The 12,978-nt window shown below is 56.7% G+C and overlaps 1 protein-coding gene across 1 annotated transcript; it reads left to right on the top strand.

Moving 5' to 3' along the window:
• Window positions 1-664: 664 nt before the first annotated feature.
• On the top strand, window positions 665-2,384 carry Myod1 (myogenic differentiation 1). The gene is made up of 3 exons (XM_055613660.1): window positions 665-1,291; window positions 1,679-1,757; window positions 2,134-2,384. Exons 1-3 carry the CDS (start codon window positions 665-667, stop codon window positions 2,382-2,384), a joined length of 957 nt encoding a protein of 318 aa, XP_055469635.1.
• The last annotated feature ends 10,594 nt before the right edge of the window (window positions 2,385-12,978 follow it).

Genomic DNA, 12,978 nt, shown 5'->3' with positions numbered 1-12,978 from the left:
CTTCTTTTCTGGAGGTTTCTTTGCGTCGTGGCCTTGGGTCTCTCTCCAAACCTCCTGCGATATGATTTCTAATTCCTATGCTGTGCGTGGTCTCCCCACGAATCTGGGGACAGAGCGGGGTCCGAGGTGAGCCCAGAAGCGAGCGGGGCGGCAGCGGCCGGGCTGCAGCGGTTGTAAGAGAAAGCCCTGGTGAGGCTTGGACGGGCTGCACCGACAGCCACGTGCTACAGCTTCTGGCTGCCACTCTCGGCCCTCCTTCCCAGCTAGGCAGCTGCCCCAGCCCAGAGCCGCAGGAGGGGCACTCCCCGGCCCCAGTGGCTACTCCGAGGACCCCAAGCTCCGCCCTACCGCACTCCTATTGGCTTGGGGCGCCCCCGCCCCCAGCCTCCCGGGCTCCTGAGCTTTTAGGCCACCCTGGATAAATAGCCCCGGGCGCCTGGCGCGAAGCTAGGGGCGAGGACGCCCCAGGGCGCGACTGCTGTCTTCACCAAGTTTCGGAAGAGACAGGACGGGGAGGGGCGGCAGAGGGCAGCCGGTGGGTGTGCGTTCCCATCCTCGGCACTTTGGCCCTGCCCTGCTTGGTTCAGGAGTGGCAGAAAGTTAAGACGACTCCCGCGGCTTGGCTTGAGCCAGAGGCGGGACCGAGAAGCCCAGGAGCTGGGATATGGAGCTACTGTCGCCGCCGCTCCGGGACGTCGACTTGACAGGCCCCGACGGCTCCCTCTGCTCCTTTGCCACAGCCGACGACTTCTACGATGATCCGTGTTTCGACTCCCCCGACCTGCGCTTTTTTGAGGACCTGGACCCGCGCCTGATGCACGTGGGGGCCCTGCTGAGGCCGGAGGAGCACACGCACTTCCCCGCTGTGGGGCCCCCGGGCCCGGGCGCCCGCGAGGACGAGCATGTGCGCGCGCCCAGCGGGCACCACCAGGCGGGGCGCTGCCTGCTGTGGGCCTGCAAGGCGTGCAAGCGCAAGACCACCAACGCCGACCGCCGCAAGGCCGCCACCATGCGCGAGCGGCGCCGCCTGAGCAAGGTGAACGAGGCCTTCGAGACGCTCAAGCGCTGCACGTCCAGCAACCCGAACCAGAGGCTGCCCAAGGTGGAGATCCTGCGCAACGCCATCCGCTACATCGAGGGCCTGCAGGCCCTGCTGCGCGACCAGGACACCGCGCCCCCTGGCGCCGCCGCCTTCTACGCCCCGGGCCCGCTGCCCCCGGGCCCGGGCGGCGAGCACTACAGCGGAGACTCGGACGCGTCCAGCCCGCGCTCCAGCTGCTCGGACGGCATGGTGAGGCCGGGAACCAGGAGGGCAGGCGCGGGCGGCACTTGGGGTGCTGGGCTGTCCCCGCACGTCTCCGAAGCCCTGGAGGTGGGGGTGTCCTTTAGACCCAGGTGTCACTGGCGTCTGTCACTGCGGCCGTTTTGGAGACCCAGGGCAGCTGCGATTCTGCCCGCTGGGGGTGCTGCGTAGACGCAGGGTGCGCTTCCCCCTCAAATCCTCCTTTACCGAAGCGCGCGTTTCCTTCCCGGGCGGCCGGCCACGCTAGGTCTAGCCCTGCACGCCACAGCTTCAGTGTGCGTTCCCACCTCCTACCTGGGGCCGACGCGGCCCGGCACCCGGCCGGGAGGGAGGAGGGGCGGGCCCGGGCTGACTCGGTCTCCTTGCCGTTCGCAGACGGATTACAGCGGCCCCGCGAACGGCCCCCGGCGGCGGCCCGGCTACGACGCGGCCTACTACAGCCAGGCGTCCAGCGGTGCGTATTCCCAGCCGCCAGCAGCCTCCACCCGCCCTCCCGACCCCAACACGTCCTTGCTCGCTAAGCCCAGTCTCCCTCCCCGTCTACACACACACACACACACACACACACACGCACGCACGCACGCACGCACACACACGCACGCACGCACACATGCAGGCACACGCACACACACACGCACACACACGCACGCACATGCACATCTTGGGATGGTGTTTGGAGCGGGGAGCTAGCAAGTGCGACTTGCACCGTCCTCTCCTTTCCCCTTGCAGTCTGGCAGGTCCTCAGTTTCCCTCCTGCCCCAAAGCCTTGTGCCTAGCAGAAGACTTGGAGAGACTCGGGCTGGGTTGCTCACCTTCCCCTCCTCTCGCAGAGCCCAGGACCGGGAAGAGCGCGGCGGTGTCTAGCCTCGACTGCCTGTCGAGCATCGTGGAGCGCATCTCCACCGCCAGCCCCGCGGCGCCTGCGCTGCTCCTGGCCGACGCCTCGCCAGAGTCGCCTCCGGCCCCTCCGGAAGGGGCTTCCCCAAGCGACGCAGAACAGGGGGCTCAGACTTCGCCCCCCGACGCCGACCCTCAGGGCCCCGCAGGCTCCAACCCCGATCCGATCTACCAGGCGCTGTGAGAGGCAGGCCGCAGAGGGGCGCCGGCCGCTCTCCCGGACGGTGCCTTCGGTCCCCGGCCAAAGATGAAGCTTAGACGACGCGCCTCCCAAGCTCCCTTTCGAAGCCAAGCACCCAGAAGCTGGGGAATGGCAGGTCAGAAGGTGTGCCCACATTCAGCCCCGAGGAAAAGACGCAGTTCGCTGTTTGTTGTCGGGTTTTGTTTGTTTGTTTGTTTGTTTGCTTTATGCGACTCACAGCAACGGCCACTTGCTGTCCCTCAGTGGGCCAGAGCGGATCCTCAGAGCCCCTCGCAGGGGTGAGCTCCGCCCGCACTCCACACGGTCCCCACGTCCCGGGTCCCTCCTGGCACCCACCCTCTCCCCCCGCCCGCGGAGGCCGCTCCAGTCCCGCGCCTAACAGGTGTGACCATGCCCCCCCCCCCGCGGTTCAGGACCACTTATTTTTTATATGAGACTTTTGTAATCTATTCGTGTAAATAAGAGCTGCTTGGCCAGAGCCGGAGCCTTGGGCTGTATTTATCTCCGCGGCGTGCTGTGTAGTGCGACACAAGCTTTGTGTGTTTATTCCCCCGGCGGGCGAGCCGCGGGCTCCCTCGCTCAGGTGTTGGAAATAAAGACGCTAATTTATAGAGCGGCGGCTCTGGCTCTGCCTGGGCGAGGTCGGGGAGCAGACACGGCGCAGGCCGGGCGGGCTGTCTCGCAGCGACCTCTGCAGGTGGCAGAGGGGAGCGCGGGCGCTTCCTGCGGCTGGGCGGTGAGGGCGGCGAGGCCTGGCTCCCGCGGTCGGGACCCCCTTCCGCCGCCTCGCCCGAAGAAACAAGAGCTTCCAGCGCACGGATGCGCACAGGCTGAGGTGAGTTTAAAGATTTACACCCGGATACGGCGGCTCCGCCCTGTAATCTCGGCACGCGGGAGGCTGAGGCACGCCAGCCTGGCTACAGAGACCCCGCCTCAAAACAAACAGCCTCTTCAAAACACCCGTTAAAAGTCGGTGCTGAGGAGGTGGCTCGGTTGACGGAGCACCTGCCCAGCACGCATGGAACTCTGGGCTCCGTCCCCAGCGCCATATAAACCTGTCACGGGGGGGCGGGAGGGGCGGGGCACAGCCGTAGCCTCAACACCCAGGGGTAGCACAGAAAAAGCAAAAGTTCCCTGTCATCCTCGGCGACACAGCCAGCTCCAGGCCATCCTGGGGTACATGGCACTCTTCCTATAGACCGATTAATTGATTCATTAAGAATCTAGCTCCGCCCACCTGAGATTCTGACCCAGTGAGTGTGTCCAGGACCAGTCATTGCTGTTTTCCAAATCTCCTTCCAGGGACTGGGAAGTGCGGGCTAGGCTGAGAATGGTTCCCCTCCACACAGTGTTTCAGAGGTCTGTGGGGGTTACGGCAACGCCCTCACAAGTGTGGGGGCGGTGGGGCACTACGGTGCAAGAAGAGATAGCCAAAGGGCCCTGGAGACACGTGTAAGCCTCATGGTCCACGTGAGCTCTTCTGCTGCTGTAAGAGCGTGGAGACAGCACAGCCAGGAGCCTGTATCAGAGCACCTACTGCTGCCTCACCTCAGAGCCTGTGGGGACAGGACACTGGGACCAGCGTGTCCCTAATGTGTCCTCATCAGGCTGTGCTGAGGGCGGGGGGGGCGCATTAGTGCAAGGAGGGTGTCCTGGACAACACGCTGTGCCAGCTGTGTGGGAGAAACAAAAGGAGACAACACGCCGTGGAGGTGAAGGGAACCCGCGCCGGGGACCGCCACCCTCCCCTGGAACGGCCTGACAGTTCTCCCTCACAACACTTGTCCGGGTCCTCAGTACCTCCTGCCCACTGTCCCAACAGACCCTCATCCTGGTTGTCCAGGCTCAAGGCTTAGAAGAGCCGCTTCAGGAAGGACCACCCGAGAGTGGGCGGGCGCCGGCCCGGAACACCAGCCCAGAGAGCTGCTCAGCGCCTGTCCACTGCTGTGATGCTCCATCTGCCTCCCAGTGCTCCTCAGGGTTCCTCACAGACTCCCTAGAGGCCCCTGGGGGTCAGTCACGACTTTGTCCATCCGACAGATGCCAAGTCCTGTGCTGGAGGGGAAGAGGCCACTGGACACACTCCCTGCCATTGGGAAGCGCCCAGACACCTGGGGGTCGGCTCTCCATAGGTGGCCCCATCATGATCAGTGAAGCGTAGAACACAGACTGTGGGAGAGGACAGGAGAGCCAGCACGGGGGGAGGGGGGAGGACACCAGCAGAATCAGAATTCTGAAGGGACTGGACAGAGAGAGTGCTTAAAACTGAGGACACATCGAGCACACAGGGAGGGGCCTCCCCAGGGCATCACGGAATCCGGAGGAGGAATCGGCACAGGGAAGGAACAGAGATAAAGGTGTATTTCAGAAAGATCCGTTTGGATTGCTAAAACGGACAGGAGGGAACAAGAGGAGACAGGAAGACGTTTGTGATTTTCCTGGGGAGAGGTGAGCAAATATCACCTCAGACAGAGAAGGAGCCAGCAGCTCAAAGAAAGGCTCCATGCAGTCTGGCAAATGGATGTGCTGGATCACTTACAGTGTGGGCAACCTGTGGGGAGACGCACAGTGAAATCCCGCCCCCACAAGAACTTTGAACATTTCTTTAGTGTGCACATGTGTGAATGTGTGTGTACGTGTGTGTGCTCTCCCAGGTGTGGGCGCTCATGTGCCGGTGCCATGGCGCACAGGAGAGGTCAGAAGACAGCTTGAAGGAATTCATCCTCTCTTTCCAGCACACTGGTTCCAGAGAGTGAACTCAGGTCATGGGGCTCAGTGGCACACACACACTTGGAGTGGGAATTACTAATGTAGTGAGCTGCCTCAGATGGTGCTGAGACCAAACTCCTAATAGCTGAACCACCTGCCCAGAATGGCTCCCAAACTTCAGGTGGCAACCCCTTTCACAGGGGCCACCTAGGACCACCAGACCACACAGCTTTTACATTATGATTCACAACAGTAGCAAAGCTACAGCGATGACATGAAGTAGCATCAGTAATAGTGTATATGGTTGGGGTCACCTCAACATGAGGGGCTGTACTGAAGGGCCAGCCAGGAAGGTTGAGGACCACTGCTCTAGCCCTTCTCGTCTGCTTTAGATTACAGGCATCTGGGCCAGGAGAGCATGTGATTGAATCTCGGGAAGGGACGAATGTGGAGACCTTTCCTCCCTCTCTCCAAGAGGGAATATTTGCAACCTCATTTCCAGAGACCAGCTGTACAAGTTTTCACTGTTTTGTTTTTGTTTTTGACTCGGGGTCTCACTCTGTAGCTAGGCTAGCCTGGAACTTATCAGGTCCCAAGCTGCCCTCAAACTCATGATAATCTTCCTTCTCCAGCCTGCCCTAGAGCTGGGGTTGCAGACATAAGCCACCACATTGGGCTTCCTCTTGCAAAGGTCTGTTTGTTCTGTGGTTCTGGCTTCTGATGTGCTGCTTCATGTTGGCAATGATCCTTTCAAGGGTAACGAAGTAGCTATACTACAAAGGACCTGTCCAGCGGCTGCTGGACTTCCTTGGGTGACACATGACTGGATGGCTTGTACGTGACAAATGATGCGCAAAGAAGAAGGGTGTCCACAGGTGGACGTAGGAGCACCAGGATGGCTGCCAGGTGAAAGGAGGGCTGCCCCTCCTCCCTGGAAGACTGCCCCGGCTTCTGCAGCAGAGGGCAGGCTGGACACTGGCCCCCACTCATTCCCAGCCTTGCACACCTGTGCAGCGACTAGCCATGGAGGGCTTCAGATCTTGGTTTGTCTCTCGGTGTGTTGTGGTGCCATTACAGAGGGGACACCGAACACGTCCAGCTGCCGCTGACAGAAATACTTAAACTAGTTTCAACTGTGCACGCCACGCTGTCTGCGAGCCAAGCCTGGATGCCCCTTGCTTTTCCATGCCCTTCCTTCTTACGTCATTTGCTTAGGGACTCCCCTTGTCTGCTCTGGTTTTGTTTAGAAATTTGAGAGTTGCCTTAGATCTCAAACTCTGGCTAGCACATTCCTAGTTGAAGAACTGTCTTCCTGGACCAGCATAGGTCCTGAGGTAGGATTTAAACCCTCGGGGGGCTCCCCTGCAGAGCAAGTCAGAAGAGAGCTGAGAAGAAGGGAGCTCTGGAATCTAGATCACACCTTGGAGGATGGGAAATGGAGTTTCTGTCTGTCCCTTCTCCAATTACCTCGGGAGCACCTATCGCCTCAGTTTTCTCTCTCTTTTCTCTCTCTCTCTCTCTTTCTTTCTCTCTCTTTCTTTCTCTCTCTCTCTCTCTTTCTTTCTCTCTCTTTCTTTCTTTCTTTCTTTCTTTCTTTCTTTCTTTCTTTCTTTCTTTCTTTCTGACAAGGTTTCTCTGTGCAGTCCTGGCTGTCCTGGAACTCACAGAGATCCTCCTGCCTCTGCCTCCCTGAGTGCTGGGATTATAGGTGTGCACCACGGCACACAGCTGCCTCTCCATTTTTCCCGTGCCCCTTGTGACTGGGATCCTTGTCCTGTGGCTGCCTCTGCGGAATTCCAGAGGCATGCTGCCCAGCTTGCGGGCATACACCTACATGCATTTGCTCACGTCATAGCTGTCTTAGTTACTTGCTGGGAAGAAACACCACACCAAGGCAGCCTTGTAGAAGGAAGAGTTTATTGAGGCTTGCTATGATTTCAGAGGGTTAGAGAGCATGACTGGGAAGCATGGCAGCAGGTCAGCAGACATGGCACTGGAGCTGAGAGCTTACATCTTCTCCACAGGAGTGAGGCAAAGGAAGAGAGAGAGAGGTGGGGGAGAGGGAGAGGACGAGAGAGAGAGAAGAGAGAGCACTCGGGTTGGAATGGACTTTAGAAACCTTAAAGCCCACCCCAGCAACACACCTTCTCCAATAAAGCCACACCTTCTAATCCTTCCTAAATAGTTACACAACCTGGGACCAAGTATTCAAATAAATGGGCTAAGGGCATCGATTCCCATCAAACCACCCAAATAACACACATCTACTTAAAATGCAAACCTAGAAGCTAAGGTACCACAACACTGAGAGAGATGAGCTAGAAGAGGCTAAGGCTTTAGGTCTCCTCTCCTGAGTGAGCCTCTTCCATGGCCTCTGGAAGGAAGCCTAAATGGTCTGGGTTCTTTCTTAATTTTCGGAGTAAATTACTTTAAGCAATCTATTATGATCATTCTGTCTTTCTGTTCTGGCTTACTCTCATGTTTGGTGACATTTATGGGCATGTTGAAGCCCTACCTAAATAAATAAATCTCATTAGGTTTGAGTGGAATATATTTTAAATAAATGGAATATAAAACAGGAGCGATAACATTGAATGATGAAATAAAGCTATTCTGACATTGTGAAGATGACTGTATTTGAAATATGTTTAGAGCATTGTCGTAGTTTGAATATGAAGCACACCATGTAGGTTCATGTATCCCAACAGTGGCGGCCAGGTTTTAAAACGCTGTGAAACCTTTAGAAGGTGGAGCCTAGGTGAAGGAAGTACGTCCCTGGGGGGTGGAGCTGTTGGCCAGATATTGAGCTCACTTCCTGTTCACCTCCTGATTCCTGGCTGCAGAGGCATTATGAGCAGCTGCCTCCTGCGCCTGTTTCCAGGCCTTCCCTGCCACAGTGGACTGTGTGTCCTCTAACTGTAAACCAACGTATTTAGTCACAACAGTGAGAAAAGCAATTAATGCAAACAAAATAACACTCAGGGCTGAGGTGTACCTTAGCGGTGAAACCCTCACTTATACAGGGCCCTGCACTCAATACCTACCACAGAAAGTTGGGGACACAGAAAAGAAAAAGAAAAAGGTTGTTTTTTTGTTTTTGTTTTCTTCCTGAAACAGGTTTTCTCTGTGTAGCCCTGGATGTCTTGAAACTCACTCTGTAGACCAGGCTGGCCTCAAACAGAGATCCACCTGCCTCTGCCTCCCGAGTGTTGGTATTAAAGGCATTCGCCACCACTGCCTGGCAGAAAAAACTTTCTAATAGAGTTATGTTAAAGATTCTTGAGCTGGTTGTTAATCCAGTCAAGGAAAAGAAAACAAAAAACATACAAACTATTAGGAAAAGTAATTTTTGTTGATCTGATATAAATTACTGACATCAATAAGATAATATAAAATTCATAAGATGACACTGTAGTGTGACCTCTACAACATCAGCAAGATTGTTTCAAGAATTATCAATCAGGCAATATTTAAAAGTATCAACACATGAACAAATTCAAAACTCTGAATCCTCAGAGCTGTGAGCCTGAGAGAAACATCCCTAAAATTGTCAGTGTCACAAAGCGGGATCTCTGAATGGAAAACAATGTAACAAGAACACTGTCAACTCTCTCGGAGGCTGAAAGATCTGCAGCCTAGTAGAGGTAGAAAGAGGCATCAAGACAAGAGAACAAAGAAAACAAGAGACAAGAGGGGCTAGTAACGGGGTGGTGATTCAGAATGAGTTGGCTTCTTTAGTTTTGAACAGCCTGCATGCACTTCATTACCACCTTAAAAGCTTACCCCTGAAGGCTGTGAAGATGGCTTGGCCAGTGAGGTGTTTGCCTCCTGTCCTGAGGACCTGAGTTCCATCCCGAGAATCCAAGTAAAAGCCAGGTACAGAGGTGTGTGTCGTAAGCCCAGACGTGGTGAGAGCAGAGAAAGTAAGGCCCCCCGAGGCTTGCTGTTGCAGGACCAATGAGAGAACCTGACTCAAAAAATAAGGTGTGGAGTGTGTGCATATGGATCGAAGTCAGTCACCTCCGCCTTACTGTCACACGTTTGTACCTGGAATGTCTCTTCTGAGAGGGTTGGTACTTTTAAAAGGAATATCAGGGCCTGCAAGATGGCTCCGTGGCTGCAGGTGCTTTCCAACAAGCCTGACAACCTTGGTTTGATCCCTGGAACCCACATGGTGGAAGGAGAAAACTAACTCCCACAAGCTGACCTCTGACCTTCACATGCGCTTGCTGACACGCACAAGCACACGAGTGCGCGCACACACACACAAACAATAAATAAATTCAATAAATACATTGAGAAAGTCCTATCCATGTTCTGATATTCAACTAAAGCATCCAGGCTATAGACTGGTGGACAAGGTCATCAATTGCCCCGGCGATGGCACCTCAGGTTCTTTTCGCCCTTCAGAGGAAGGAGGTCTGACTTGGGAAGAGGACACCTGCCAGCTCCATGGCCCATCATCCCAGCAAGTGGCCAGAAACTGTTAGGGTGGCCAGTTTAGGGTAGATCCCAGACCCAGCCACAAGATGGCAGCCCAACCCACCAGGAAGGCAGAGGCTCCTGACCTGGGAGAGCGGCACAAACCCTGTGCCAACCTGGACAAAGGCCGGAGGGGCTGGACTTGGGCCAGCTCCTGATCCCAGCAGGACGAGACCTAAGGCCTACAAGCACCAGGTGTGACAGCATAGGTACAGCTTGGCTTCCGGTACCTCGGCACATTCTACTACTCTCAACCCAGCTCAGTTCAGCCTCTGATCCCCACAGGGGTCTTCCTGTGTCCCGGCAGCCCCTCCTCTCCAGCCTGAGTGAGAAAAATCCCAGACTGTAGGAGTGAAGGGTACAGAGAGGAGTACTCCTCCTATCTGGTCACTAAAGCACAGGGAAGGTGAGTAGCTTATGTGAGGTCACGGTTACTCAAAGGCAGGCCACTAGAGACTGGAGCCCAGACACTTTATTCCAGCTCACCCTTAGAACGCTGAGGACTCACCATCCCCAACCAGCCTTAGCTACCAAAGGCAATTGTGCAGGGCTGTGAGGCCCTTGTGAAGGGGCAGGCAGCCGTGCTGAGGACAGATGCAAGGTGGAAGGGCTGAGGTTTTAATGTTTCTGAGGAAGAAGCTGGGCTTGGTCATCAATCCCTCCTCCCCTCCACGCAACCCTGTTTCTCTGTTTCTTGTTTTATCCCCCCCTCCCCGCTGCGTTTTCATCTTGGTTTTTCTGGGCTCTCTGCGAATGTCAGCCTTCTCTTGGTGTGAAGGGGAGGTGAGAAAAGGGACTTTTTGTCCTGCTTAGGGTACAAAAGTGGGAGCACTCCTCGGAGCCTAGGACCAGGGGTGTCACCAGACAGCAAAGTGAGAATCTTAACGTGGTGCGCTTTGGGGAGGATTCCCCACCTGAGCCCATCTGCTTACCTCCTGGGGTGTGCTGGGACCCCTTTCCCATGGCCTCTCCCTGCAACCCTGCCGCAACCCTGGTTCCCCACCCCCTCACCCCAAGCACATCCTCCAAGATTAGAGTCCTCATTACCCGACCTTCCCCGACCAGGGGTTTACCCTATCCCTTCTCTGCCCACTCCCTCACCAGGTTCCACTGTGACTACATTAGCACTCACCCCTTCTCTGTCCGCTCCCCTCACCCAGGCCCCACTGTGGCCTCACCTGCAGTTGGGTCTGATGGGAGCTTAGTACCTCCCCCTCAGAGACCCTTGGTATGTCTCCATTCAGGACAAAGCCTCGGTCTAGACATCTGGAGCCTCTAAAGCTGGCCCTCTGGGTCTCATCTCCCCTAGGCTTCCTGTGTGGGGCTCCATGGAGAGAAGCAATGGAGGCACTGATGGTCCTTTGAAAAAGTGGATGAACTAGAGAGACACTTAGAGAGCCAAGCTCTGCTCCTGTGTGGCTTTGCAGACAGGGAGGCAGGGCAGCCGGAGCCCCTGTAGCCGCCTCCTCGGATTCTTAAGGAAGTGGTTCTGATTCCTATCCGGGAGGAAGGGAAAGTCTAGGAAGGCCTCGTTCTTGTCTTCATCTTGACCGTTCCCAGCTCAGGCTGGACGTGCCCTTGTCTCCATGTGACTGCTCTTTAAATCTCACTTCTGAGGTCTCTGTGTCTTTATTCTATCCATCCTAGGGTTGGGCAGAGCATCCTGAGAGCCTGTCCTAGGGCCTGAATCTGGCCAGGCCAGAGTGCAGCACACTGGGCCTCCTTGTGGTCAGGGGATGGGGCTGGCATTGCCTGGAGAGAGGAGGCCACTGAAAACAACTGTACCCCCCTCACTCTGAGACCAGAAGGAAATCAGCTGTCTGGAGGAACACTGGTTATTCTCTGGAGGCAAGAGGTCTGCTCAGCCTCCTCCTCCTCTCTGTCCATCTCTGTCCCTTTCTGATAACCCTGCCTCTCTGCCTCCACCCTTCATACCTGGTCCCGACTCTTGCTCCTCTTTACCTCTCCACACTCTCCCCCCTGGGACATGAAGATTTGTATTAATGCTGCAATCCTCGTGACCAGGTGAGGAGATGTTTGCGGCACAGTTTTGTCCCCAGGCTCACAACAGTCTGTGGGTCAGCATAGACAGACAGTCTGCATAGTTAGCAAGTGCCAAAAAGTAAATAAGAACCTCTCCCTTCTTAATTAAATCCCCTTTGCTGGGGCGGCCTGTTCCATTGTAATGTGCAGGAATCAAAAGGCATCTTTCATAGCCTGCTGGCCTCTGGAGCTGGCCTGACCTTCCAGTCCCTCTTAGTCCACCTGCCCACTTCCTTTAAAAAGCTGGGAGCCCCTGGAGGTCAAGAGCTGGGTCAGGTTTGTCCCTCGTGACTTTGAGCCTGGTACAGAATCTGCAGCAAGTAAGGAATGAATGAAAACGATTAAATAAACCAAGGAATGGGTGGCAGGCATGTGCCAGGGGGGCTCAGAGGTCAGAAACACAATCTCTGCTCCCAGCATCACCTTTGAATCCGTCGGAACCTCAGCCCCTCGACACGCGGCTCACCGCCCCCCCCCAGGGGGCAGCGGAGTGATGAGTGGGGCTGTCAGTGTTCAAGGAGCAGGCAGTCTTTGTGTATGTTTTCATAAGGTAGTTCAGGCAGGCAATTCGCGTTTCTGCGTAAACTGAGATCTGGGTGTCATTCTTGTGACTATGTCACCCTGGAGTTAGGAAGAATCCAGGGCCTGAAAGGGTCCAAAGGGATTAAGAGGAGCTCAGGAATGATCATTAATGGACGGGGGAGGGGTGGGGGGGGAAGGATGGTGAGAAGGTACTATTCTGCAGTCCATGGAAGAGCTTATCTCGGGATCACTGGGCCTTCCGGGTTCCCGGGAAGGGTCGGTACTACAGGATTCCTCGAGAGGTCAGTACTAGTCCTGGTCAAGGAACGGTTTGCCTGCTCAGGGTATCCGATGGCTCCTGGCTTAGAAGAGGAGCTGGCCGACGCCCTTCTCACCTCTGTGTGACCCGGGGGCGCGGGCCCAGACGTCGCTGGGAGCCTCCGCCCAACTAGTGGAGCTCCCCGAGGGCGGAGCGTCGGCGGGTCCCCAGCGAGCAAGAGGCAAGGGAAAGCGGGCGCCCCCAGTGCCGGGGTTGAGGGAGGCGGGGTTCGGCGCCAGCCGGGGGGGGGGGGGGGCGCAGAATCAGGGCTTTTTAGGACCCAGCGCGGCGCCTCTCTCCGGGGGCGAGTGCGGCTGCGCGCGCCGTGTGCCCGTGTCCGGAGAGCGGCGGGCTGGCCGCGGACCGCGCGAGCGAGCGAGCGGGCGAGCAGGCTGCGGAGCAGCAGCCCGGAGGCGGCGGCGGCGGCGGGCGCTCCGCTCCTCGCCTCCCCGGCCCCCCGAGCCTCGCTGCGCCGCGCCCGGACCGCCACCCCCGCCGCCC

The sequence above is a fragment of the Psammomys obesus genome, unplaced genomic scaffold (genome assembly GCF_907164565.1).
Source record: "Psammomys obesus unplaced genomic scaffold, mPsaObe1.curated_primary_1811, whole genome shotgun sequence".
In the NCBI taxonomy this organism is placed as follows: Eukaryota; Metazoa; Chordata; class Mammalia; order Rodentia; family Muridae; genus Psammomys; species Psammomys obesus.
This window is presented reverse-complemented; position numbering and strand designations above follow the sequence as displayed.

Coding starts and splice junctions, on each gene's coding strand:
- Myod1 (XM_055613660.1), top strand. CDS start 665: ATGGAGCTACTGTCGCCGCCGCTCCGGGACGTCGACTTGACAGGCCCC. Junction 1,292..1,678: donor CCAGCTGCTCGGACGGCATG/GTGAGGCCGGGA, acceptor TGCCGTTCGCAG/ACGGATTACAGCGGCCCCGC. Junction 1,758..2,133: donor CTACAGCCAGGCGTCCAGCG/GTGCGTATTCCC, acceptor CTCCTCTCGCAG/AGCCCAGGACCGGGAAGAGC.